The sequence below is a fragment of the Convolutriloba macropyga genome, chromosome 8, assembly GCF_964194025.1.
Source record: "Convolutriloba macropyga chromosome 8, txConMacr16.3, whole genome shotgun sequence".
Taxonomy (NCBI): domain Eukaryota; kingdom Metazoa; phylum Xenacoelomorpha; order Acoela; family Convolutidae; genus Convolutriloba; species Convolutriloba macropyga.
The window spans coordinates 61,767,708-61,792,222 of NC_134475.1; the positions used below are offsets into that span (position 1 = coordinate 61,767,708).

Here is a 24,515-nt window from a genome sequence, read left to right on the forward strand (position 1 = left end):
CCGGACTGTAACTCTGCAGCGCATAAGCGGACGTGCGGACGGTACCCTAGGAATTCCCCTATGTAAACAAATCGCACGTAAGAACCGAAATATCCGGAATTCGCATATACGTAAACTTGGCGGCCATCTTGGCTGATATCTAAAAAGTAAGTTGGTATTCGACACGTTGGTTTTACGGCATTTTATGACGGAATATAAACAACGTAGCCAATATCATTATAGCAAGTGGAAAACGTGGTGCAATAATGACGGTTATTTGGTTTGAGTAAACAAACTGTTTGATCGGCTCAGTATATAAGCGGCTTACACTATAAGCGCAGTGCAGAAGTTGCAAATCGCGAATGAGTTAATTATCGATTGTTTGGCATAGTTTGCCGGTGTTATAGAGCGAGAGGCTCTTGTTAATCGTTATTAAACGTCGTTGCGTCAACTTTGCCGGAGCAATTGAGCGCGATGCTCTGAATAGTCGCTGTTATAGAATTAGAGTTATTTGGCTAAGTTTGCCTGATTTGGTTGAGCGAGAAGCTCTGATTAGTCTTTGCAGTTCGGTTACATTATTGAGCACCAATTGCTGTTGCAAGTGAGCGAGAGGCTCTGGAACTTGCGTTATTTGATTGAGCAAGCGGCTCAGATTAGTTATAGTTATTTGGCAGAGTTTGCCTGATTGAGCGAGAAGCTCGGACTTATTATTGTTGTTAGACTGTGCTTCATCAGTCTGTTAACAGCTGAGGGATAATTCCAGCTGCTTGATTGCGTTTGAGTACAAGCGGCAATCGGTATTACTGTAGAGTTGGATTGAGAAATAACTTAGTTAGTTATTGTTCCAAGCTTGTGGTTGCTTGTGTTAGAATTAGTTATAGTAGTAGTTATTTTGATTGTCGTAGTGCATGTTACCTGATGCCTATTGAGTTATTGTAATAAGCTATTAGAGTTACATAATTTAAGTGTTTTACCATCGACACTTTTGAACAGCCAAGAGCATAGTACGGGAAATCTATTGTTGTTTAGAAGAAGACGAACCACCAAACTAAAAACCTTTCGAATTGTGAGATCTGGGCGCTATCGTTTTCCCGTGATAGGCAGCCTAATCAAAATTCAGAATCTTACAGTGGCGCTCGTGGGTGGGCTTCTTCTTCAGTGGGACACAATAGAGCGGAAATCTACAAGTGGTGATAATGTATCGGAACAACGACAGATGCGAGGGGGATGGCAACGATCGGTGTGACTTTGGCTCAAGTCCAGGACAAGTGGCGAGCGAGAACGGCGAAGAAAACGAAATACACAATTGACAGAGGAATGAAAAGATGGAACTATTGGAGATGGGTAGACAGCTCTACAAAATGTTTCGATCATGTTCTAATAGACGTGTTGTGGATTTGGAGCAAGTAGATCGCTGGATTGCGGATAATGGACTTAATTCAACAAACGTGTTAGAAATGATGCGAGAACAAGTAGAGACGAAACCAGCACCCGGTTTCCACACGCAGCCGTGGGACATAGAGGGACGTGAAGACTATAGAGCACCGACGTTGAGCTACGCCGAACAAGATGTTGAGACGAAGACTAACCTGGACGAGATAAGTCCCAGACTGCAAGCCATTCAACAAGGCATCCACGCATTTGAAAGACAGGGACCCTATGAGATGGTAGAAGACTTCGCACAACGTGTTCATCCGTGGAGTTCAGAATTGAGTTGCTTGGATGAAGGGGAACGAGATGACATAACCATCGACGTGATGTGCACAAAAGTTCGCGAGGAACTGAAGCAGGGGCTCGAATCAAACCACTACTGTAGCTATTTCGAAGTAGTTGTCTGGGAGCTCCAGAGATTAGAAATAGAAACCAGAATCCTCGTCCCAGAATCAAAGACCCTAAGTGATGGCAGCGAGGTGGCGGTGTACCAAACATCGAACGAGTGGTTAACCCGTAGCAAAGAAAATGAGACCCAGCAAGGGAGAATACTTGAAACTGAAAAACTTGCAGAGGAAGCCGTCTCCTCTAAACACAGTGGCAATTCCACAGCACAATCAATTCCGAGCACTGAGAGGGAAGTGGAAAAAGAGACTGATGTGACTCTCAACAATCTCGAACTGGAGGAACAGTAGAGGCAGGTGCCGAACCTGGAGTACTAGACATCGACTGGTCCAAGAGTATGGAGCTAGAAGGAAGCGAGCATGAGTTGGACTCGCTGATAGAAGACGAGTTAGAAAACTTAACTTTTCAAACACCAGAGGAACTGGTAGCCGATTTTGCGGAGCGGGTAATTGCTTGGAGCACCAATCTTGATCTCAACGAGGCGGACATAGAGTACGCCAAGATTCAAGCACTTTGGTTCAGAACGACAGGTCAGATCTACCTTCAATTGCCTAGACACAGAAACTGGAGCCACATGCCAGGTCTAGTGGAAGACATGGAGGTGGTGGAGCGGCAGATCAATGAGAGACTGCAAGAGTCGGTTGCATGCAACGAATTAGTGTGAACTGAATCAGCAGCAGCTAGTGCAGTCCTGGAGACTGAGGAGCCCAAAAACACTGATCAGTGGGACGAACGAAATCAAAGAAGGTCTACTGAAAACATTCTGGGAGACAGTAAAGAATCTGAAATGAATTATTTAGCTCTACCCATCAGTGGGAGGGCAATAAAAACAGACCCCTTTCCTCACAGCAATGAGCGAGTGGACGAAGTAATCACGTTGTGCACTCAAAAATGTCCATTACTGAAAGTAGTGACAGTAACAGACGGAGACGAACTGAATTGCGAAGTTCTTGCCTCCCAAATTGGCACGCAAGAAGACAACCCAGACAATCACAAGACAGCTGGTCCGTCAAAGGAGAAGGGAACAAATGGGAAAGAAAGAAAAGCAAGTAGAGGATGCAGAAAACGATTTAGAGTTTGTCACCAAAAGAAAAGGAGGCCGAGCGCAAGGCAATGCTACCGGAGCCTACCGCAGAACAAAAAGAGAAACGCTGATTCCACAATAGGGAACTGCCAATTGCTGAGGTTTTCAGTTTCTGCAATTCTACAAAAGACTTTGTTCATTCTGACAAAACTGATGGAGATCGTATTTCTTACGGCTGCATGGAATGAGGAACGGCAAAACTCTGCGAATTTTATGTCAGACGCTGAACAGGACAAGGCCCGGGAAGTTCCAGACGAACTGAACGCAGACCACAAAGAAGGCTTTTCTGAGGAAGCCTTGCACACTGACTTAAGCGACAACACTGCTTCAGCAGAAGGAGAATTAGATGAAGGAGAGACAACTCAGCTGGTCCAAAGCAATTTGCAGCTATCCCCAAGACTCCAGACGAACGAAGGGCCTGATGAAAGGCCGCAACACATCCAAGAACACGCTAACCTCGGCCCTCCGACCCCCGGATTGCGAGGAGAGCTACTCAACAGATTGGGAGCGTCCACCCTCTTCCCCCGTTTTGATAGATGAGAGGCAAGGCAGTGCGAATCTGGAAGATGCACAACCACAGGGAACAAATTTTACGGTCAGAGAATTAATTGATGTGAATATGTCGAACGAGCAGCTAGCCGTCGAACATTTGAGTGCACATCTTGGCTCAGGCACAGACTATAAAATTGAATTCAAATCTCAGTTGCATGCGACTGACCATTGGCGGGAAGCGATTGGTCTGGAGGTACCAGTGGTAGCTAACAGTCAGAAATTGTTCTCCAGTAGTACCACGGAACTTGATCCGGCAGGTAGCGAGAGAAGCGGCTGCCAAAAGGAAACCCCTTACCAGGAGGAGTTGACGACAGAACAGAACCCCAAAGGACCTAACCAAAGCAGACGAGCGAACTTGGCTGCGCAAGAAGCAGGAGCGACGGACAATCAAAACTTTCTTCCAGCGGGCGGGTGGGAACAAAACCACAGATTGAGTCAACCCCTACATGCAGGCCAGCCAAACTCTGGTCAACTTCCGGACGGGAGCAACATGTCACTCAGCCGATGGGCAATAATGAAGGGAACCCAGTCAGAGTGTAGAAGGGAGGAGAAGCAGGAACAAGAAAGAGGAATCATGTGGGACATTTCAATGGAAACTCAGATCCTTGGTGTGGCTTGTGAAATCCCCTTTGATCCAGGTCCTTCACGAAGTCCGTAAGGCTTTTCAAACCTCCTGCCCATTAACTTTTGCTCTATTCATTCATGGTGCTAAAGAACCTCCATTTGTGCTGTAAATATCACTAAAGCGACAAATTGTTGCCTTCAATGCCAATTGACAGAAAGCAATCACAAGCTAGAACTCAAATAGGACTAGGCAAACAAATAGTTAAGGTGATATAGAGTCGTGTATTGGTTTAGCAAATGTCAAACAGCATAATATGCACTCGCTAGTTAAACGTAAACACACCAGGGATCATTGTTAAGAATCAACAGTCTGGAGCCGGTTATCACTCAGTTGGCAACGCGAAACCGCTTAATTAAGCTACCTAGAGAAAATACGGAGAAAACGAAAACTATAAATGGATCTGCAGTTTAGCGTGAGGCAAGCACTCCAGGACGATGGAATCTTCTCATCAGAAGAAGTCGAAGCCGCTGCCAGAAACGTAGCGCGAAGCCTGGGAAGGGACCTTAAAACTGATGTTGACCCGACGATGCCCGAACTGAAAATACGGCATCTCAACACGTGCTTCTTTGCCCATTGTTATTATTCTATCCACCAAATGCTCCTCTATATGGATCAATCGTACATTGGACAACCAGCATTGATGGCCAATGAGATACACAGGCTCGATGTTTTCCAAAAGAATGGGGGTACTCCAACTAAAGATGGGAATATTGGAGGAGTCTCTGAAGAAACACTAAAAATACTGGGATTTTTTGAGAAGGGTGCAAAGTTGAAGAAATATAGAGAAATATCAAAGGTGTGGTGGAGCCCAACCGAGGGAGAGCTTTTTCGGAGTATGTACGACACTCTTAGGGAAGGGAATGTTAGTGGGGTCAATTTGGAGGACGATACGCTCAGGAGCTTGATTCTGAGACAAGTGATAGAGCGAGCCGATAAGGCGGAAGCTTAAATTGGACATTTAAATAGGATGAGAATATTGGCCTAATCGAAAACTTTTTGTTTGTTCGAAAATTCTTGGGTTAAAAGTTACAGTTTTACTGATAGTGCATTTTGATCTGATGTTAAATTTATCCAGGAGGATAAAAGGTATAGAAGGGAGGTATGTAAAATCGTAACCAATGGCCTAAAACCACAACTATCAGAATTTTATGTGTGAAATAATTTTTTAAGTTGAACGGACAATTAAGTAATGCAACTAGAGACAATATAACAGCTGCGAACACCAGACAACCCTTATGAGAACATTCAGCTCTGTCTTGGGAACAAGCTACCAAGTAGATTAGGTTCAGTAATGACTTTAACGAGAAACTGAAAGTGAAGTAATTTTGTTAGAGCGGTTACCTTGAACTCTCAGAAATTTCGGGTATTCTATAAAAGATTTGGGATCTCTGGTGCACTGATTGAGAGTTGGCAGAACTTTGGCGCTTGCTGCTATCATATGTACTGTTATCATAAAGTGTGGAATCATAATAAATGCCATCATTGAACTGTTACCATGTTGCAACGAAAAAACCGTTAGTAGTCAATGACATCCGTTATAACTGAAAGAAAACAGAGTTTTACAAAATTCGTAATTTTTGCCAAATCTGAAATTTTTTACAAGTTGGGACCGAAAATCTGTACACCCCCCCCCCGATTTTTTGAAGCTGATACGGCTGAACCAAGCTGGGGTCATCATCACCCCAGGGCACCCCTAAGCTATTAACAAACCAGGATTGGTAGTGTCAGCTTTACCCAGTCCGGAGCAATTAACACTTATGAGGGGAAAAAGTGATAATTTTGGGGTAAAATCCGAAATTCGCAGTTCTTGAGTTTAAAGAACGTTAGTCATACTAGGGAGCAAGAAGGCCCTGAGCCTACGCCTGATTAGGTGGAATACGAACTGCAACCCCCAAACCGCCCTTTTTAAACAAAAGACCCGGAAACACATATTTAATAGGTAACTAAGTATAAGTTGACTTGTCGGCCATTTTGAACTTTTTACTTGTTACGGACGTACGACGCAACCGGACTGTAATCCTACAGCACATAAGTGGACGTGCGGATGGTACCCTAGGAATTCCCCAAGTAAACAAATCGCACGTAAGAACCGGAATATCCGGAATTCGAATATACGTATACTTGAGGGCCATCTTGGCTGATATCTAATAAGTAAGTTGGTATTCGACACGTTGCGGTTTTACGGCATTGGTATGACGGAATCAAACAAAGTAGCCAATAGCATTATAGCAAGTGGAAAACGTGGTGCAATAATGACGGTTATTTGGTTTGAGTAAACAAACGGTTTGCTCGGCTCAGTATATAAGCGGCTTACACTATAAGCGCAGCGCCAAAGTTGCAAATCGCGAACGAGATAATTATCGATTGTTTGGCATAGTTTTCCGGTATTATAGAGCGAGAAGCTCTGGTTAATCGTTATTAAGCGTCGTTGCGTTGACTTTGCCGGAGCGATTGAGCGCGATGCTCTGAATAGTCGCTGTTATAGAATTAGAGTTATTTGGCTAAGTTTGCCTGATTTGGTTGAGCGAGAAGCTCTGAGTAGTCTTTGCAGTTCGGTTACATTATTGAGCACCGATTGCTGTTGCAAGTGAGCGAGAGGCTCTGGAACTTGCGTTATTTGATTGAGCAAGCGGTTCAGATTAGTTATAGTTATTTGGCAGAGTTTGCCTGATTGAGCGAGAAGCTCGGACTTATTATTGTTGTTAGACTGTGGTTCATCAGTCTGTTAACAGCTGAGGGATAATTCCAGCTGCTTGATTGCGTTTGAGTACAAGCGGCAATCGGTATTACTGTAGAGTTGGATTGAGAAATAACTTAGTTAGTTATTGTTCCAAGCTTGTGGTTGCTTGTGTTAGAATTAGTTATAGTAGTAGTTATTTTGATTGTCGTAGTGCATGTTACCTGATGCCTATTGAGTTATTGTAATGAGCTATTAGAGTTACATAATTTAAGTGTTTTACCATCGACACTTTTGAACAGCCAAGAGCATAGTACGGGAAATCTATTGTTGTTAAGAAGAAGACGAACCACCAAACTCAAAACCTTTCGAATTGTGAGATCTGGGCGCTATCGTTTTCCCGTGATAGGCAGCCTAATCAAAATTCAGAATCTTACAGTAAGAGTCGAAAATTGGTTACGAAACATATGCTGAATTTTGGGGTCATTCCCTAACCCCGCCCCCCAGTTTAGCTGTCAGATAATATAAAGCTAATAATTGAACATTATCGACTAAAATTGGGCGAATTGCTCTCAAAAGACAGGCCAGTGGTTGGTTTCGGTAGCAGCCAGCTCGGGCCTATGAATGCTAGAAAAAGGGGGTTACAGGCGTGTGTGTGTGTTTGTGTGTGGGTGTGTGTGTATGTGTGTGTGTTTTGTTTGTGAGTATGTGGGTATGTGGGGGGGGGGGGGGGCAAAGTGGGAGGGGGTTCAAGCGATGGGGGGTAGCGACTGAGGGGGTCAAACTTTTAAGGTTAAGCACCGCCCTTCACACTATGAAATTGTCTACTCAAAACAGTTTTGGTCTACTATTCTTAGAGCGTATAAAGGCTTAGGGCTCTAAGAGCTTTTAATATTCTCCGAGCGCATCCCATTTTTAAGGACAAAAAGTTAAATGGGTCAGACGAAAAATCGCTCAAGCGGAAACTCGCATAAAAAGGACCAGAGCACTAATATAATTGCTACAAACTTCGCTATACACAACAATGGGAGCCATAATTTCATGGGGGATAATGGAAAAGACTTGAATTGCCTATATAGTGACATGAGCATAGTATGAAACAGAATGAATTGTCGGTAATCAGTCATTAACTTACACTAATTCAGTACTGAAATATAATAGGGCGTCACTCCTGGCTGTTAGTTGTGATCACTGGTGACTAAAATCTTCTTTTCAAAAAAATATTCACATGTAGAAGAGTAACAACAGAGCAAAAAATAATCAAAGAAACCTAAAACCAATATTTCAAGGTGGTTTTACTGTGAAAAAAGATTGTAACTAGCTAAGTCTGTTTTTACTCTGTATCAACAGTGCATTGTTTCACAGAATTGATGTTTTAGTCCCCTCCATTAATATGGATTGTGAAATTTGCTCTATGAAGTTTTATGCATGCTTTTTTGGCGATAAAATTAAACATTCATTGGGATTCGTTGTGAAGAGGCAATTTTACCGCTCTATTTGTTTAATATTCCTTACTCGTCCAAAAATTTTAGCAAAAAGTTGTGAACTCAATTGGCAAAAAAATGATTGTTAATACATAATAACTGCAAATATTTGTACAGAAAAGTTAGAAATAATTCTACGTAATTTGAAAAAAATGTTTGCAAATATTTGTAATAGCAAGAACTAAATTACAATTATCTGTAACCCTTAAAAAATCCCAATTAAAAAGCCCTACCTTGATTTGGTCCGTTGATTCCGACGGCCATGAACTCTTGGCCATTATTAGTCCACACAGAATTTACATCTACGCTGTAGTATTCCATCGCAATGACACACTTCGTCTCTGGTCTAGAAATCATCGGATAGGAAAAATCACAGACAATCACCATTTGGAAATCATTCTTTACGGTCGCCAATGCCCGTCGTTGTCTATATCGTTTCGCTCTAGCTTTAAAGTTCAATTCCTCGCTAGTCCACCGCACGGCGAAACCTTGAGATGGCTGAAAAAAATCATCCATATATGGAAACTGTTCCAAATCTTCAGCTGTTAAGTTTTTGTATCCTGTTACGTAGCTGACGTTTAATGCAAACGAAAACATGGAAAACGGCGTGATCAAACCGGCCGCCACAATTGTAGAGTTTTGAACACCTTGAAAACTGTATGGATCATTAAGTACTTCGGGTACGTCAGGCCCTAGTGTTATGTACCCAAAGGCACATATCTGGAAAAACTGGACATCGATATTCCCCACTTTAAAGCTCTGGTCCACGCTCAAATTTCCATTTGAGTAACAATTTTCATCATAATTTAAAAACTCAACATCGGGTTCCCATCCCCAAAACAGTCCAGAAATTTTGTCTTCACAATACGGAGGTGTTCCGGTACAGTCCGAGGGTTCATATTCTTTGACAAAATCGCCCGATCCGTTCCAGTATTGGTCCAATTCGAACACCCATGAACTGCTGATTGGGTACCCAATGTCATGCGTGCCATTCAACGAATAGTACAAACCAACTCCTGACATTTGTGAATTGGTCGCATTCCACAGTAGTCCTTAAACAAGTGTACATCAAACAAATAATTGAGTCTTTTCCATTTTAACTGAGCTAAGTATAGTTGACCTTTAAGTTTTTCCTCCATGAATCACCTTCTTAATTTCAATTATGCTGATTTCGCACTACAAAAAATGAAGTCTATTATAAGGCATGACAACCGCTTTGAAGAATTGATAATAATTAGTTTAAAAAAATAAAACATAACCGACTAAACGTCGGAAGAATTGCTCTCGAACGACTAGTGGGAGCTGAATAATGCTGCAGCCCGCTTCAGTCGGGGGGGGGGGAGCTTAAATGGTTAAATGGGACTAAGAAGTTCAATAGTGGGCTTCAAATAACCACATTAGAGGTTAGTATATACCACTATTTAAGATTTAAAGTGAAAAGTGAAAAATGGCACCAGTTTCGGTGCACTTTTCATTTGACTTTTAGAAATAAATTCATTTAATTAAAAATAATAATTCAAACTTTGATTTTAAATTCTCTGAATGGTCAATTTTGAAGCGCGTCAGATTAGCAACATTAATTAGCGTGATTAAATCTCACAAAACACGTGCCAAGAGATTCAAAACTGTCATTCAATTATCATAATTTAAAAAATAATCATCAAATTAACAGTTGTCTACAAAATTGACATTTGAAAGTGATAAGTTACTGTCAATCAATTTTTAAATTGAAAAACAATGATCAAATGAGTAGCTAAGTCCTCTATTCAATTAGAATTGGATCCGAAGATATCAGCAGTCATGCGAAGATATTCATACTTCAGTAAAACGGCAGGAGAAGCGCTAAAATGAAGTCTATTATAAGGCATGACAACCGCTTTGAAGAATTGATAATAATTAGTTTAAAAAAATAAAACATAACCGACTAAACGTCGGAAGAATTGCTCTCGAACGACTAGTGGGAGCTGAATAATGCTGCAGCCCGCTTCAGTCGGGGGGGGGGGGGAGCTTAAATGGAACTAAGAAGTTCAATAGTGGGCTTCAAATAACCACATTAGAGGTTAGTATATATCACTATTAAGATTTAAAGTGAAAAATGGCACCAGTTTCGGTGCACTTTTCATTTAACTTTTAGTATTAAATTGCCACCAATTGAGTTCAGCTGCTTGAAATTGTGATTGAGAGAGAATTTTAGATCACGCGAAATGCAAAAAGTCAAGGGCGTAAAAGTCACTCGAAAAGTCAAAACCGCCAAGCGAAAATTTTGCATTACAAAAGACACACGTTTACAATAAGTGCTTCTCTACGAGAGAAATTAATTAAAAGGAATACTGCTGGATTTCAAAAGAAGGACAAGAGAAGGTAGAAATTAAGTGCGAGTGAATTTCATCGGATTGTGAAGTTTCTTTTTCTGAGAATTCCTCCCAGGGCAACATCTCTTTTACGTAATCTTACTCCCCCCTCCCCTTGGCAGCCTCACTCATACATCATTTTACCCCCTTGCCAGCCTCACACTTAAAAATTCTTCCTTTTGTCCCACTCTTACTTGTTCTGGGCTTAAAAATTCGACCCGGCTTAGGTTTTAATTGAGCGAAATAGGGTCTGGATAATTAGTTACCTCCGTCTGGGCTGTTGATCCCGACTGCCATATATTCAAGGCCACCAGGAGTTGGTTGGTCATCGTCGTCAATTTTTAGGTATGCCAGAGCCATCACACACTTAGTACTGTTTCCGGACAATGTCTGGAACTGGTAGTCACACGCAAAAATCGAGATATACGAGTTTAGACTCAAATTTGCTGTTATTGTCCACATCACGCCAAATCCACGGGTCGGGCAAAAAAATGGATCAATTTTGGATCCGAAAAAGCCCATGTCAATCGCATTCAACGTTTGAAACGTCGTCTCATAACTGACATTTCCGGAAAACGAACCAAACGGGTCGACTAGACCTACGGCGACGATCGTTGAAGAACTCAAATTGTTGATATCAGAAGGCTGAGTTAAATTTTCATGTACCCCATCAATTGTGATGTACCCAAGACTGCAAGGATGAAATGACGTCACGTTGAGAGATCCGATTTTGAAGTTTGTCCTTGTAGGGTAGCTGTTAGGGTCACAGTAGGGGTCGTTAGTAATCAGCGTGACCCCACCAATGGGATAGATGGGGCCCACCGCGTGAACTTTCTGCAGAACAAAAAACAACAGAACTGTGAATATCAAAAAATCCCGAAATCTCATTTTGCTTTAGGCGTACAGCTACCAAAAACGATAATGATAATAAGTTTTCTTTTTGCTTCAACAAATAATAGTAAGTTTTGTTTCATGTAATTAAAAATAATAATTCAAACTTTGATTTTAAATTCTCTGAATGGTCAATTTTGAAGCGCGTCAGATTAGCAACATTAATTAGCGTGATTAAATCTCACAAAACACGTGCCAAGAAATTTAAAACTGTCATTCAATTATCATAATTTAAAAAATAATCATCAAAATGAACAGTTGTCAACAAAATTGACATGTGAGTGTGATAAGTAACTGTCAATCAATTTTCAAATTGAAAAACAATGATCAAATGAGTAGCTAAGTCCTCTATTCAATTAGAATTGGATCCGAAGATATCAGCAGTCATGCGAAGAAATTCAATCTTGAGTTCAGTAAAACGACAGGAGAAGCGCTAAGATTTTTTTTCGAACGCTACTAGTTATTAAACTAGTTACCAGTTGCTTATAACGGTAACCTTGTAATCTGATAACCTTGATAACCCCGAGAGGTAAGGAGTGTGGTTGAACATGAGAAGATTGATATTTCATAACCTTGTCTCTGATGCAAATGTCTGAAAAACCGAAGTGCCAAACCGAAGAGCCAAACCCAACTGACCTCTTAAATCATCTTGGGTTTTATATAGGTGGTAGAATGCGACCAAAAGTACCTAGTCGCACCTAGGGCAATGGTCTCTCTAGATCTGGACCTTAAAGCAATGTTGACTGTAAACTCAATCTTCTGGTGAAGAATGAGTTCGGGTAAAAAAGTACTTGAACAACAGTTTAGGTGCCTTTCAGGTATATGTACACCTGAAATTCATCTGAAACTGCAATTATCTGAACAGAGTTCAGGCAATAATTTACCTGAGCTATTTTTTAGTGTGTAGATAGAGTATTTTCTACAAACATTGGGTCGAATTAAAGTCCAGCCCTAATTTTGCGTCTTTAGTCTTTTCTAAAAGTCCAGCAAAATTCTTTTTTGAAAAACTTGAGTCAAGCTAAAGTCCAGCATGTCTTAAAGTACAACTAAAGTTTTTTCATGGCTCAAATGAATCGTGTATGGTCTTTTCATAGTAGATTTTGGTCCAGAATTGTCTTTTCATAACTTGGGCCTGTGTCATTTGACTTTGAACAGGGGGCAAAATCTGAAAAAAAAATCGAGCAGAGGTCACCTGAGTTTAGAAAGTGAGACTGGCTATGTCAAAACAGCTTCTGGTTAACAAAAGCGGGAACAATCTTGGCTGCAATGGTGGCGCCACTTGTCAGTTGCAATCTTGACTTCTGAAACATGTGCCGCCTTTTCAGTCGTCTCCGGGCCAAGGAATTAACCAAAAAATAACGGGGTAAAGAGTGTAAAGTTTAAAAAAATATATATTTACACTATTAGTGCTACCCCTTAAATGTAAACTCATAACTTGTGAATTGAGTTAATATTATTTTCTTGTATCTGTCGTTATGACGGATGTCAACAATGAGGAGTTCAATTTAGCGGTACGAAAATAAGTTTATTTATTGAACTTTCTTTAGCTGATTTCGCAGCGCCAAATGTCATCTAATTTGGTATTAAAATATTTGTATATTTTGAATCAGAATTTTGCTTGATTTTGCTTAGACAAACAAAGTACATTTTAATTTTAATGAATCTTTGGTACGAGTGACAACAAAATTTTAGTCGAATGAGATTGCTTGAATTCGCTAGGCCAAACTGACATTGAAACTTTATCAACTGAAATTTGAATTGAGATTAAATTAAGTTAAATTTAGGTTTGAACAAAAATTACAACATAATTATTTCAAATCAAATGGAACAGATTATGTAAACATTATGAAAAAGGTGATTAAACCTAAAATCACTATAGGCACAGACAAAAACTTAATGACACGGACAACAACTATAGGCACGGACAACATAATGACAACGGAACATAGTAAATGGTTTAATTATAGTTTAACATAGTTTAATTGGTGTTACCAAATAAACAAAATCTAATAAATTGACAATGGAGGAATAAATAAACAATTAATTTCAAGGTTAAAATTAAGTTTAAAATGAAAGGCACTTATAAAGGATAACGAGCATGGCATTAACGAGTATACCACATTATACTCTAGTCAAAAATAAACAAATTAAAATTTTTGCGTATTCTGAGAAGGACGTGTTCTTCTCTGGCTTAATTCCAAATTTCGCTAGGCCAGGATTTTTGATCAGAAATTCTGTTTCTCCGTGTTCCTTTACTGTAGATTTATAAAAGTCACATTTAATCACCAATGATTTGAGTGCTAAAAAATCTCAGAGTCCTTCAAGATTCTCTTTCGATCTTTTGTTTTTCATCCTCTTTTTGGCGAGTTTGAGTTCGAGAGAAGATTCTGTCCGTGGCAGTTTTATACCAAATTCCTGGTTTTTGTTTACTTGATTCGCTCCGCGGACCATAGTTTCTCCGCTGCCTGTGTCCGACTCTTCTCTAGTTCGCAGTCACTTCTTTCGACTATGTCCCATATGTCTTCAGGTATTAAATGGTCCCATTTGACAGTTTTCAGATCCAAAATTTTATCTAACATCCGCGTGTACGATAAATTTTTGGGAACCTAACTTACATTAATTGAAAGTGTGTTTGTTTTAGGTCAAGATTTGCATCAGAAAGCGAGACATAGATATTTTTTTTCTACATATTCTAAGTTGATAGACAATTGAATATAGTGATTTCCTAAAACTGAAAATAATTTCAACTGTTTTTTTCAATAAATGCAAATTGCTCTTTTCAATTGATTTAGCTGCTCCACAAACCCATTTGTTCTGTGATCATTTACTGGCGCTGCAATTAACTCAAATTTATTCTGCCTACAAATTGTCTTCATTTGATCACCAGTTTTGAAACACGATTGGTCCGAACAAATGGTGTGTGTAACGCCCGCAAAACTGTGTTTTATAAAAATTTATGTGCATTGAGTGCTTTTTGTTCCGACCCCACTTGTGGGGGGGGGAGGAACTATACACTCAAATGGGTTTTTTTTTGTTCAGTCAATTTTGGCCGATCGATATATTCACCGTAGAGAAATGTGAGTGGTATCATTAAAAAGCTCGTCCAGCTTAGAATTCAAAATTAAAAAGATTTTTCAGAATTTTGTATTTTTCGAGGAGTTATCGAGGTTTGAAGTTTTGTGTGAACATGTGATATTTGTTCACTTTTAGCATGATTTTGTTCAATTTGCGTAATTTTCGTTCAAATGAAGGCCTTTCTACAAAAAGTTTTTTACAAAATTACATTTCATGCTACAGAAAGAAACATTTTTGTGTTACCAGTAGATCAATAAAAAGGCTAGTTCTGGTCTCGTGAGGAAGTTTATTATAAAAAAAAAACTCGAATTCAATTTGAGAGCTTTTTTTTAGAAAATTTTTCATATTTATTATTGTTTTTTAGTCACTTAGAGACTTGTCATTTTCATATTGAGGTTCCATTAATGACAAAATTTATGTACAGTCAAATGGTACCCAATGAAAGAAAAATCGTTAAGGCATCTCATTTCTTTTTTGTTTTCGACTCGATTTTTCGAAACTTTTAATGAAATTTTGATTTTCTTTTTGAGATTTTACTTTATTTTGGGAGTCCTATTGCACAAACTTGCCAACTAAAAGTTCATTTGGCTTTGTTACGTGCAATAGGTAAACCTAAATAGTGCTTTGAAGGGACAGCTATGGACTGTCAAGATTTTAAAAATAATTTTTCAAAAATTTTCTTCGATTAGCCAATAGTAAACTAATTCTCATGAATAGTAAGTCAGCCTCAGTAATGACATGAACCCCTTTCTTTTTACAGCAACAGAATTTGATCTGGTAAGCGGTTTTATCTGCTAACGATCCGTTTTATGACTTCGATAACATAAGTTTTCGTAATTTCAAAAAAAAATTGTTATTTTTTGTAATTTTGTTACCTTTTGAAATCTCATGTCATTATCTTCGTATTGGCAGTTCCAATTGGCTTAAAATAGACGTCCGAGGGTTCATAGATAACGTTTACGGAGAAAATATAAGGGTTTAAATGGCTTCGACCCTTTCTTCTCAAATTTCTGCTGCGTTTTTTTGGTTTTTGCTTGTGTTTGTTGTTTTTTTTCAAAGTCATAGGACTTTTTGTGGTGTCTTATTGATAACACGTTGATGACAAACATCCATGTCTTCCCATCAAGGAATATAGTAGGATTTTTTTACTACCGTTGAAAGCTCTTGAATTTAATGGCTGTTAAGACTTAAAAAGTAATTTTTAATAATTTTTTTTGACATTATCCAATCTTGAATTAATTTTCGTGAACTGTATGTCAATCTCAGAAATGACAGGACCTCCATTGTTACTATTGCAACTGAAATGAATCTGGCTTGTGGTTTTATCTTCTAACTATTGGTTTTATGACTTCGTTGCCACCAGTTTTCATAACTTTTTAGTAATTTTTGGATAATTTTTTTTAAAATTTTGGTTCACTTTGAAATTTTATCACATTATCATAATATTGATAGTTCTCAGTGGCTTAAAAAAGGCTTTCAATGGGTCATAGATAAAGTTTTGAGAGAAAAATTTGTGGTTTAAATGGCTTTTTCACTTTCTTGCACTTTTCTGCTGAATTTTTGGTTTTTGCTGGTTTTGTTGTTGTTTTCATAGTCATAAGACCTATTTTGATGTCCTATTGATGACATAAGAATAACAAACATGCTTACTTTTTTATTGGGCATAAATTTTCGTATTTATTGACTTCAGTTGAGAGCTATTGAATTTAATGGCTGTTAAGACATTAAGAAAATCTTTTTTGGACACTAAGCATTATGAAACCCATTTTCATGAACTGTGAGTCAGACAGGACCCCAATCTTTTTAACTGCAATTAAAATAACCTGGTAAGCGGTTTATCGGCTAATTAATGGTTTTACCACTTCGATATCTTGAGCTGGAATAATTTCAAAAAAATTTTCGGATTTTCTTTCGTAATTTTGTTCCTTTTGATATCTTATCTTGTTATCCCAATATTGATAGTTCCAATTGCCGTATAGAAGAGGTCCACCGGACCATAGATTAAATTTTCAGAGAAAATTTATGGTTTAAATGGCTTCTCGCCCTATAATGCGCTTCTCAAGCTGTGAATAAATGACAATTTCTTCTCGCGCTTTTGTACTGAACTTTTGGTTTTTGTATGTATTTGTTGTTGCTTTCATAATCGTAAGATATTGTGATCTTCTATGATGACTTTTGATTGACAAACATCCTTGCCTTCTCACTGAGGCGTAACTTAGCTTATTGTTATCTTCCGTTGAAAGCTATTGAATTTAACGTCGTTGAAATAACGGGTTTTCTAAAAAAAATTTTGCATTTTTTTTGTATTTGTTCATACTTGTTGACTTTTTGAAATCATGTTGTTAAAAAGAAGAACCCCATTGCTGCTTAAAATTTATATGGGATTAGAAAAATTTTAACCAAAAATTTCTTTTATTGGCTTCGACATTTTTCGCTCAAATTATTTTGAATTTGCTATTTATGCCATTTAATACTTCATGTAGTCGTAAAATGCTGACTGGTCTCATAGGCTTTTAACTAAGGATCGAATGATTGATGTTGCACAGTGTACTCAATTTTTAGCGAATAGTATTAAAGTTTACGATATTGTTCGTTCTCAAACATTTTTTAAACTTTTCAGTTTTTGTTCTTTTCGTCAGCTTGTAATTTAATCTCATCATTGAGAGGTTCCGTCCAATTTCTTGTAATTCAAAAAGTATCTAGTCGTAACTCATGCTTTGTTTGTTGGACAGTATACATTTTCATAAAATTTTGTGAGTGGTCAATATTTGTGTTTCTTTTTCTCTTCTTTTATCACATTCGCTGAAAAAATTTTGTGTTAGCTTATTTTGGTGCTTGTTTTTTTCTCGTAGTCTTTTTATTGGCAGATCTTGTGAGCGCTTTAGTGAGTCATGGTATTTTGCAATTCATTTCGTAGTTCGGTTTGGTAACGATTTTTTAAAACTCAAACATCTATTTTTAATTATCTCATAATTAGGTTGACCATTAAATCAAAAATGTAGATGATGTTGGGTCGGAACATCATGTGCCAACGCACATTAACGAGCATCCTTGTTCTCTATCGAATACTTCAGATGGACTAAAATTTGAGATGCGACCTAAGCATGCTAGAGAGTACACCTCTTGATTCTTTTCATTACAAAAAAAGTCCGCAAAAAAACTGTCTGTATTTTTTTTTGGTTTATTACATAACCTTATTGGATCCCATTTTATGAAAGAATTATAGATGTAAAGTTTTTTCGAATTGTTTTATAATTTTCTAATTTTTTTGCTGTTTTTGAAAACACATTTCTATTCAAGTGCGGCCGACATGCGTGTATATTCATATCCCTTGTTGCCCTGTGTGCTGTGAATAGTTTCAAAATGTGCTTTTTAAACAGAGTTGGGGATTGCTTTTTTCATCCCCAAATACGCACAGACATCCTGATTTAACTTGTAAGTCCAACTAAAACCTTTGCATATATGGTAAATTGGTTTGGCTTCTTTTTCATTATTGTTTCGGATGCAGTCCTTGATCTAGATCTGAACAATGTCTTTTGATGTCAAACCAGCTACGAGGGTTTTCAAAACCTGGTGGAACCCGTAATGAGTGTTGATTGAGGTTGTGGATTCGCCGTGATTTTTGAAGGTCCGGCCTGATCAGAAAACCATACTCTGGAAAGTACTGCTTGTCTTATTTTGTTCAGACATTGTAAGGAGTGCGATGAATCGATTCGCGAATTTATTAAGTTTAGAAACATTAGTTAAACTATGGTTTTGAAAAATGAAATAGTTGAAAAACGATTGAATGCTTTGTGCTGGGCGAAAACTTGCGTTTTAATCGTAATGTTTAGAATCTATAATGATGCTAATATTTTCATTTTAGTAGTACATTACTTATCCGTAATTTCTCTCTGTGGAATTCACTTCATTGATAAAAAATAATTGAGAGCTGAAAATGAGTCTAAATTTGGTTGATTTTGCAGTGGGAAATCACTTTAGCCTCGTACATTGAGTAGAAACTATTTTGCGGTGCTTTTTATTTTGTCTAATTCAGACACAGTAACTTCTTCACTTCATCGATAGTAGATACTTTGACAGCTTGTTGCGGTTGGTGTGGTGCGGTTCGCATGGAGGCCCATTTTAGAGCCTGCCAAATAGACTCAACAACAATTGAAAGACAGAATCGATCCTTCTATTGAGTCTACTATTATACGACTAATTAGTGCAATATTTCCGCATTATCTCCAAGAAGGCTTTGCAATCAGTTATCACCTGGAATGATTGTCCTTATAGCCTGTATTTAAAATGTCCAGTCGACCTCACCATACCGAGAAGTTGTAGCTCATTTACATAATAACGCTTTTCGACAATTTAAAGAAACCGCAACGCAAACGCCACTATTTGCCATCCTTTTAGGATTAGTTGCTCAAATTTGAAACTTAGGCTTTATCTAGATTCGTCATATTTGATGCATGTGTTAAGCTCGGGTTGTTTTGCTATTTTATCTTTAGTCTCTTGAAAATGCATTTCGTCAACTTCAGTCCACTCAAACTTCGTGTTCTTCTTGAGTAGTGGTCAAAAGGGAGTGCAGATTTGCAAAAGATTAAGAATGAATTTTTCTGAGTGATTGACACAGTCCAGAAAGTATCCTATTTTTAAGGATTGGTCGGCTATTCGATTGTACTTTTTTTCAGTTTTTTAAGGGTTCTTTTAACTTGTTTGCGTAAAAAATGGCAGAGCAACCTCATTGAATTTTCAAAAAATAGCAGCTTTTCAAACTGACTCGAGCATTTTCTTTCGTCTAAATTCTTTACAATTTTTTTTACTAATTCCAGACGGTCATCATATTGTTTTTGCTTATAATTAGAATATTGTCTAGAACGCAATTTGTGTTGTCTTAACTAGTTAGGGTACAATCAATCGCTTGTTGGCTATTTGTTAGGCTTTGAAAATCAGTTCTGAGACGGAAGGTGCATATCAGCACTAATAAATTTGAAGTCTCTATGGTGGGCCGTATCACAGTGCAAATTGAACTGACCGTAAGCATACTTCAAATATATTGAACTAGAGTATTCCGTACCTGGCGGAGCGTTTGAACGCAGTGCGAAATCACATTAGTCTTGTACAATGAAGATAAACTATTTTGCGATCAGAAACTATTTTTTAAAAATTATTTTTACCTTCATCACTTCATCGTAAGTGAATACTTTCTCAACTTGCTGTTGCGGTTCGTGTGATGCGGTTCGCTTCGAGCACATTTTAGAGCCTGGCAAATACACTCAATACAAATTGAAAGACAGCTCAGCTCGAGGTCAACTTTCGGTTTGAGATGGATTGGGACTTCAGGTCCTTCTTGATGGTGTGCTCTTCAGTTTTATGAGACCTTGACTTGCCTGTTTGATTTTCAGGTTTTCAATTCAACTAATTATATCCGTGAATTCAGATGTAATTTTTTCTTTACAGGCTTTTGGTTTTGTCAGGCAATTTATGCTATTGGTTAATAGTGGTTGTCGTGTATTGCGAATACCGAGACTACTGATCAGATCTCTTCCAACGATCGACATATGTCCGTCTGCTCCAACGGGGTTTTGGTCGGAGTTTTTAAGCATCCGAGTGTTTGGATGTTTTCACTTTAAAAAATTTTGAATTCATTAGGTTTTTTTGGGCCATTTTGTATCCAGAGAAATGTGCATTGTTTGACTCGCTTATGTAGTGCTATTTCATTTTCAGTTTCACATAATTGCAGCGTAGTTTTCTCTCGACGATCAATAAATTGAGTCATAATATTAGTTTTTAACGTTACAGACGTTTGAATCCGTCTCATTTTCGTCTTCAAAGTTTTTCTTGTTTGTATTGTGGATTAAGTTTCATCTCATTTAATCTCTGATCACATAAATTTTAGATGTAGTTTTGTAGGACAGTGATCATACTTCCAACATAATTCTGCACAAACTTTCTGGGATATGGAGTTCTATTTTAACCAAATTGCATTGGTTGACTGCCTGGTAATATTATTCATTTCTCGTATGCTGTCTTTGATTTGTATTCTCTCTGCAAAATTGATTATTGAATTGTTTTGCGAAAAGGCCGCACAGAATGCTGGATGGTATTTTCTGTTGATTTTAGTTGACCGGTCTCCGTGTTTATTGCTATTTTCAAATTTTGATCAGTTTCTACTAAGTTGCGTAGGGATTCTCTTTAAATTTTTTGTCTAGCAGATTTATGATGAAGATTTCTCTGATGACCTTGTCTTCGCAATTACCTTAATTATATTCTTCTTCTAGTTCTTTCAAGATATCTGCTAGAATCATTCCATAGTTTGTGATTCATGTATTTTTTCTTAGTAGTGAAAAAAGTATCATATATGATTTTTCAGGTCACTTAAGGATCAGAAATCATGCCTAGGAAAAGATATTACTCATACGGTTTGTTTTTTTAGTAAAAACTTTTAAGGGTCTGGATATGTCTCGCATCATATAAATGCTCTCCAACACTTCGGGGCTTTATTGGACACCTTCTCGTTGGCAGGCCTGTATAAATTGTGTACTGTGTGCATACTGAGCTGAGATTCTTTTGACATTACCTTTTACGTTTTGAAATCGATTTTCATTGGTTTGTTGTGTAGGTGTGTGCGTGTGTTTGTTGTCTGTGTTTGTGCATCCCTGTCTGTATGTGTGTGTCTAATTGGAACATGATAAAAAGTGTAGTTCGGAAACGCAAAAGTTTTTTTCCATTTTAAAGCAACGTTTTTGTTTCTTTGCTGTTGGGTCTAGGTGAGTATAGAGGAATACACGAGAGTGTGCTAAGACAACGGTGGATATGATGATTTTCAGGAATACTGATACATAACGTCAATTTTGCAATTTGTTCAAATTTTTCCCAAAATTTGTATCATATTTCAACAATATGAGAACCTCTGGGTCTAGTTGTTCAATTTTGGCCGTAGAATAATCGTATTATCTCTTACCTATAACGACTGTTAAGTTTTTGGTTTAGCTCATATGGTTAATTTTTGGGTGAAAAAAAGTGAATTTTTGCAAAAATTGATTTTTTTTACATGTCCCTCCCTTTCTTGTGCTCCTATAGGGACCTTCTCACAAGTGCATGAGCTGTACATCATTTGTGTCTTATTTCTTTGTGCTTTTGTGATGTTTTCTGAGTTCTGGCCTAACCATGATTGCTTTTAACAACTTAAATGTCGTACAAAAAAGAGCCTGGGTTTTTTCTTGGTCTGCAAGATACATTCTCATATAATTTTTCTTGTGTTCTCGGAGAGTAAAGAGAACTCATGAAATAATATTATAAAAACTAAGACACTCAAATCAATTTTGCTGTTTATGAAATGACTAATGATGCACCCATTAATTTACCTTAACTCGACTCTCTTGGTTATGAAGACTATAGCTTGACCCATTAAAAGAACACGCTCGACTCTAATCTGTTATGAAAAGACTTATGTTGGAGCTGAGCTTAAGGAATAAAAAGCTTGCATAGGCGGGGAAAATAGAAACAAAACACTTTCTGTTGTCTTAGTCATTTAATAGCTATAGTTATAGTTCTAGTTCTAGTTACAGTTTGTCACGTGAGAAAAAAGAGAAAAAGGGGAAATAACAAAAAGCAACACACAGAACGCAACGTAGTAGCCGCAGAAAACGGCTGAAAGTATAACTCAGCAAAATATTGCAAAACAAAATGTCTTGAGCAGTAAATAACGTGTTACTGTGTCTTGAACTAGAAATATTCCTGAGCAGTAAATTGTTACTGTGTCTTGTATTCAAAATATTATTCTTGAGCAGTAAATTCTGTTACTGTGTCTTGCATCAACGAATTATTGGAGCTGAAATTCAACTGTTACAACCCCAACTTCTGGTATTCTCAACTTGTGAGTACAAACAGCAAAAGCCAACCTAGGTTTAAATTTAAATATTTTTGCACAAACAGGTCTTAGACATATATCTTTGTCTTCGATTTGTTTTTTCTATCGGATTGAACTGGTATACATAAAGAGATCCCGTATTGTGTGATCTGTAGCAATCCAGTTTAAATTGATAGTTGAAAAAACTAAGATCAGCGAATAGTTACGAACTAAAATAGTTAATGCAACGGTAAGTACAGCAGAGCGGATATACAGTTACAAAAGCGAACTGCATAAACGAAGTATCCGGACAGATTTTGTAACCACTCAGAACGAACTGGGCGGTGTAAAACTTTCTTTGTGAAACACAAGGAGAGCAGCCGTTACATTTGGTCCGCCGACCCGGACAGTGGAATAAACTGCTGTCCAACCCCAAAGTCGAAGTGACGAAGTCATCGACGAACGAGAACAAAACTCAACAGGCATTTCAACAACGCAAAGCCAACTAGGCAAAGCAAATAGGAACGTTGAAAAGCAAAACTCAATTAAAGCAAACAAATAAAGGAGCTGTAGAGATTCAAGCTGCAGTCCCGAAGTACACAAGAAGTGACTCCGTCACAGAGTCAAAGCGTTTTGGATCGACAGATCAACAACTTGCGAAACAAGTGGATTGAGAATTAGGAGGAAGGTTTTGAGCTCATTGATAATCGAGATCGACCAAGCAAGCTCAAGACTCTTTATCAGCAGATACTGCAATTGGACGACAGCATTCAAAAACTCGTGAATAAGAAAGCTGAGACTCTCCGAGATCCAGATATTTCTTTAAAACGCAAACTTGAGAGAGAAAAATACTTTCAATATTTGAACTCAGAGTGGTTGCCGTATATCCACGGAGAGACAAACATGTCAAGCCAGCAAAGCCAGTCAACTCTTCATGCTAATGAAGAGCAACCACCTGCGAATAATGTGCAGCAGTTAGCACAAAACGTTGGAATTCCAGAGTTTAACCAAAACCATGGTAACACAAGCAATGCAACGACGAATACGGTTACACGGACAATCAACCAGGATACAGAAAACGCTTCGGAAGCATCTTCAGTGAAACGTCGGGTTGAAGAACGAATGAAGGAATTCGAAATTGAATTTGAAAGAAAGTTGCAAATCGAACGAGCACAATTTGATCGAAAGAAGTTGGAGCTAGAAATGCAAATGAAAGAACTAGAGATGCAACATCAGCTTCGGCAAAAGGAGCGAGACCTAGAGCGCGAATTGCAAAGAACAGCATTGGAGAAAGATGACTTCCGTTCTCAATCGACTAAGGCGCGTGACAAGTCATCTTTCAATTGGACCCCAAAAGGGAGAGATGTCTCGGAGTGGGCGAATTCGATGAACAACACGCGAACGCCATTTCAACCAAGAGCTCGCTTTGACGTCAGCCCTGAACGGAATATGCAGAGGCATTACCGATGGTACCCAAACTCTCGCGAACGCTCAGTAAGTGTTGAAGGGCGGGATATATCGCCGATAGCTGGAAGGCACTACAACACTGGACATTCAAGCAGTAGTTTACCAAAATTGAGGTTGAACAATTTTGACGGAAACCCACTGGAGTGGCCTGAGTGGTCTAGCATGTTCATAGCAACAGTAGATAAACGCACGATTCCCGACTCAGAAAAAATGAGCCATTTGAAGACTCTGCTAACAGGCAAAGCAAAATCTGCAATCTCGGGAATGGGTTATTCTGGACAGTTTTATAGTGCTGCCTGGAACATTTTAGAAAGAAAATTTGGAAGACCGCATGTAATTATAGATGCGCAGCTCGAGAGCCTACGAAAAGCTAATCAAGTGAAACCTCATGATTCAACTAGCCTGATTAATTTTTCTGTTATTGTATCTAACTTCGTGAACGTGCTTAAAGAGTACAAACATATTGGTGATTTGCAATCAAGTTCGACATTGTACATGGCAGTTGATAAGCTACCACAGGTTCTTAAAGAAAAATGGTGGTTCTACGTCGATGACAAAGACGAGGACTGGCCTGACCTTATCATGTTTGAAAAATGGCTATCACGAATTGCATTCGTGCATGAAGGTTTTTCAGCGTTTAAAGAGGAACGCAAAGAA

General features: G+C 38.3%; 1 protein-coding gene across 1 annotated transcript in view; it reads right to left on the minus strand.

Moving 5' to 3' along the window:
* The window catches only part of LOC142344246 (uncharacterized), a 36,510-nt gene extending 24,886 nt beyond the window's left edge, over positions 1 to 11,624 (minus strand). The window contains exons 1-2 of the mRNA XM_075395808.1: positions 10,855 to 11,624; positions 8,471 to 9,289 (exon numbers count right to left, since the gene is read on the minus strand). Coding sequence (XP_075251923.1) covers positions 8,471 to 9,289; positions 10,855 to 11,476 — 1,441 coding nt within the window. The 5' untranslated portion in view covers positions 11,477 to 11,624. The remainder of the gene's footprint in view (positions 1 to 8,470; positions 9,290 to 10,854) is intronic.
* Positions 11,625 to 24,515: the final 12,891 nt, after the last annotated feature.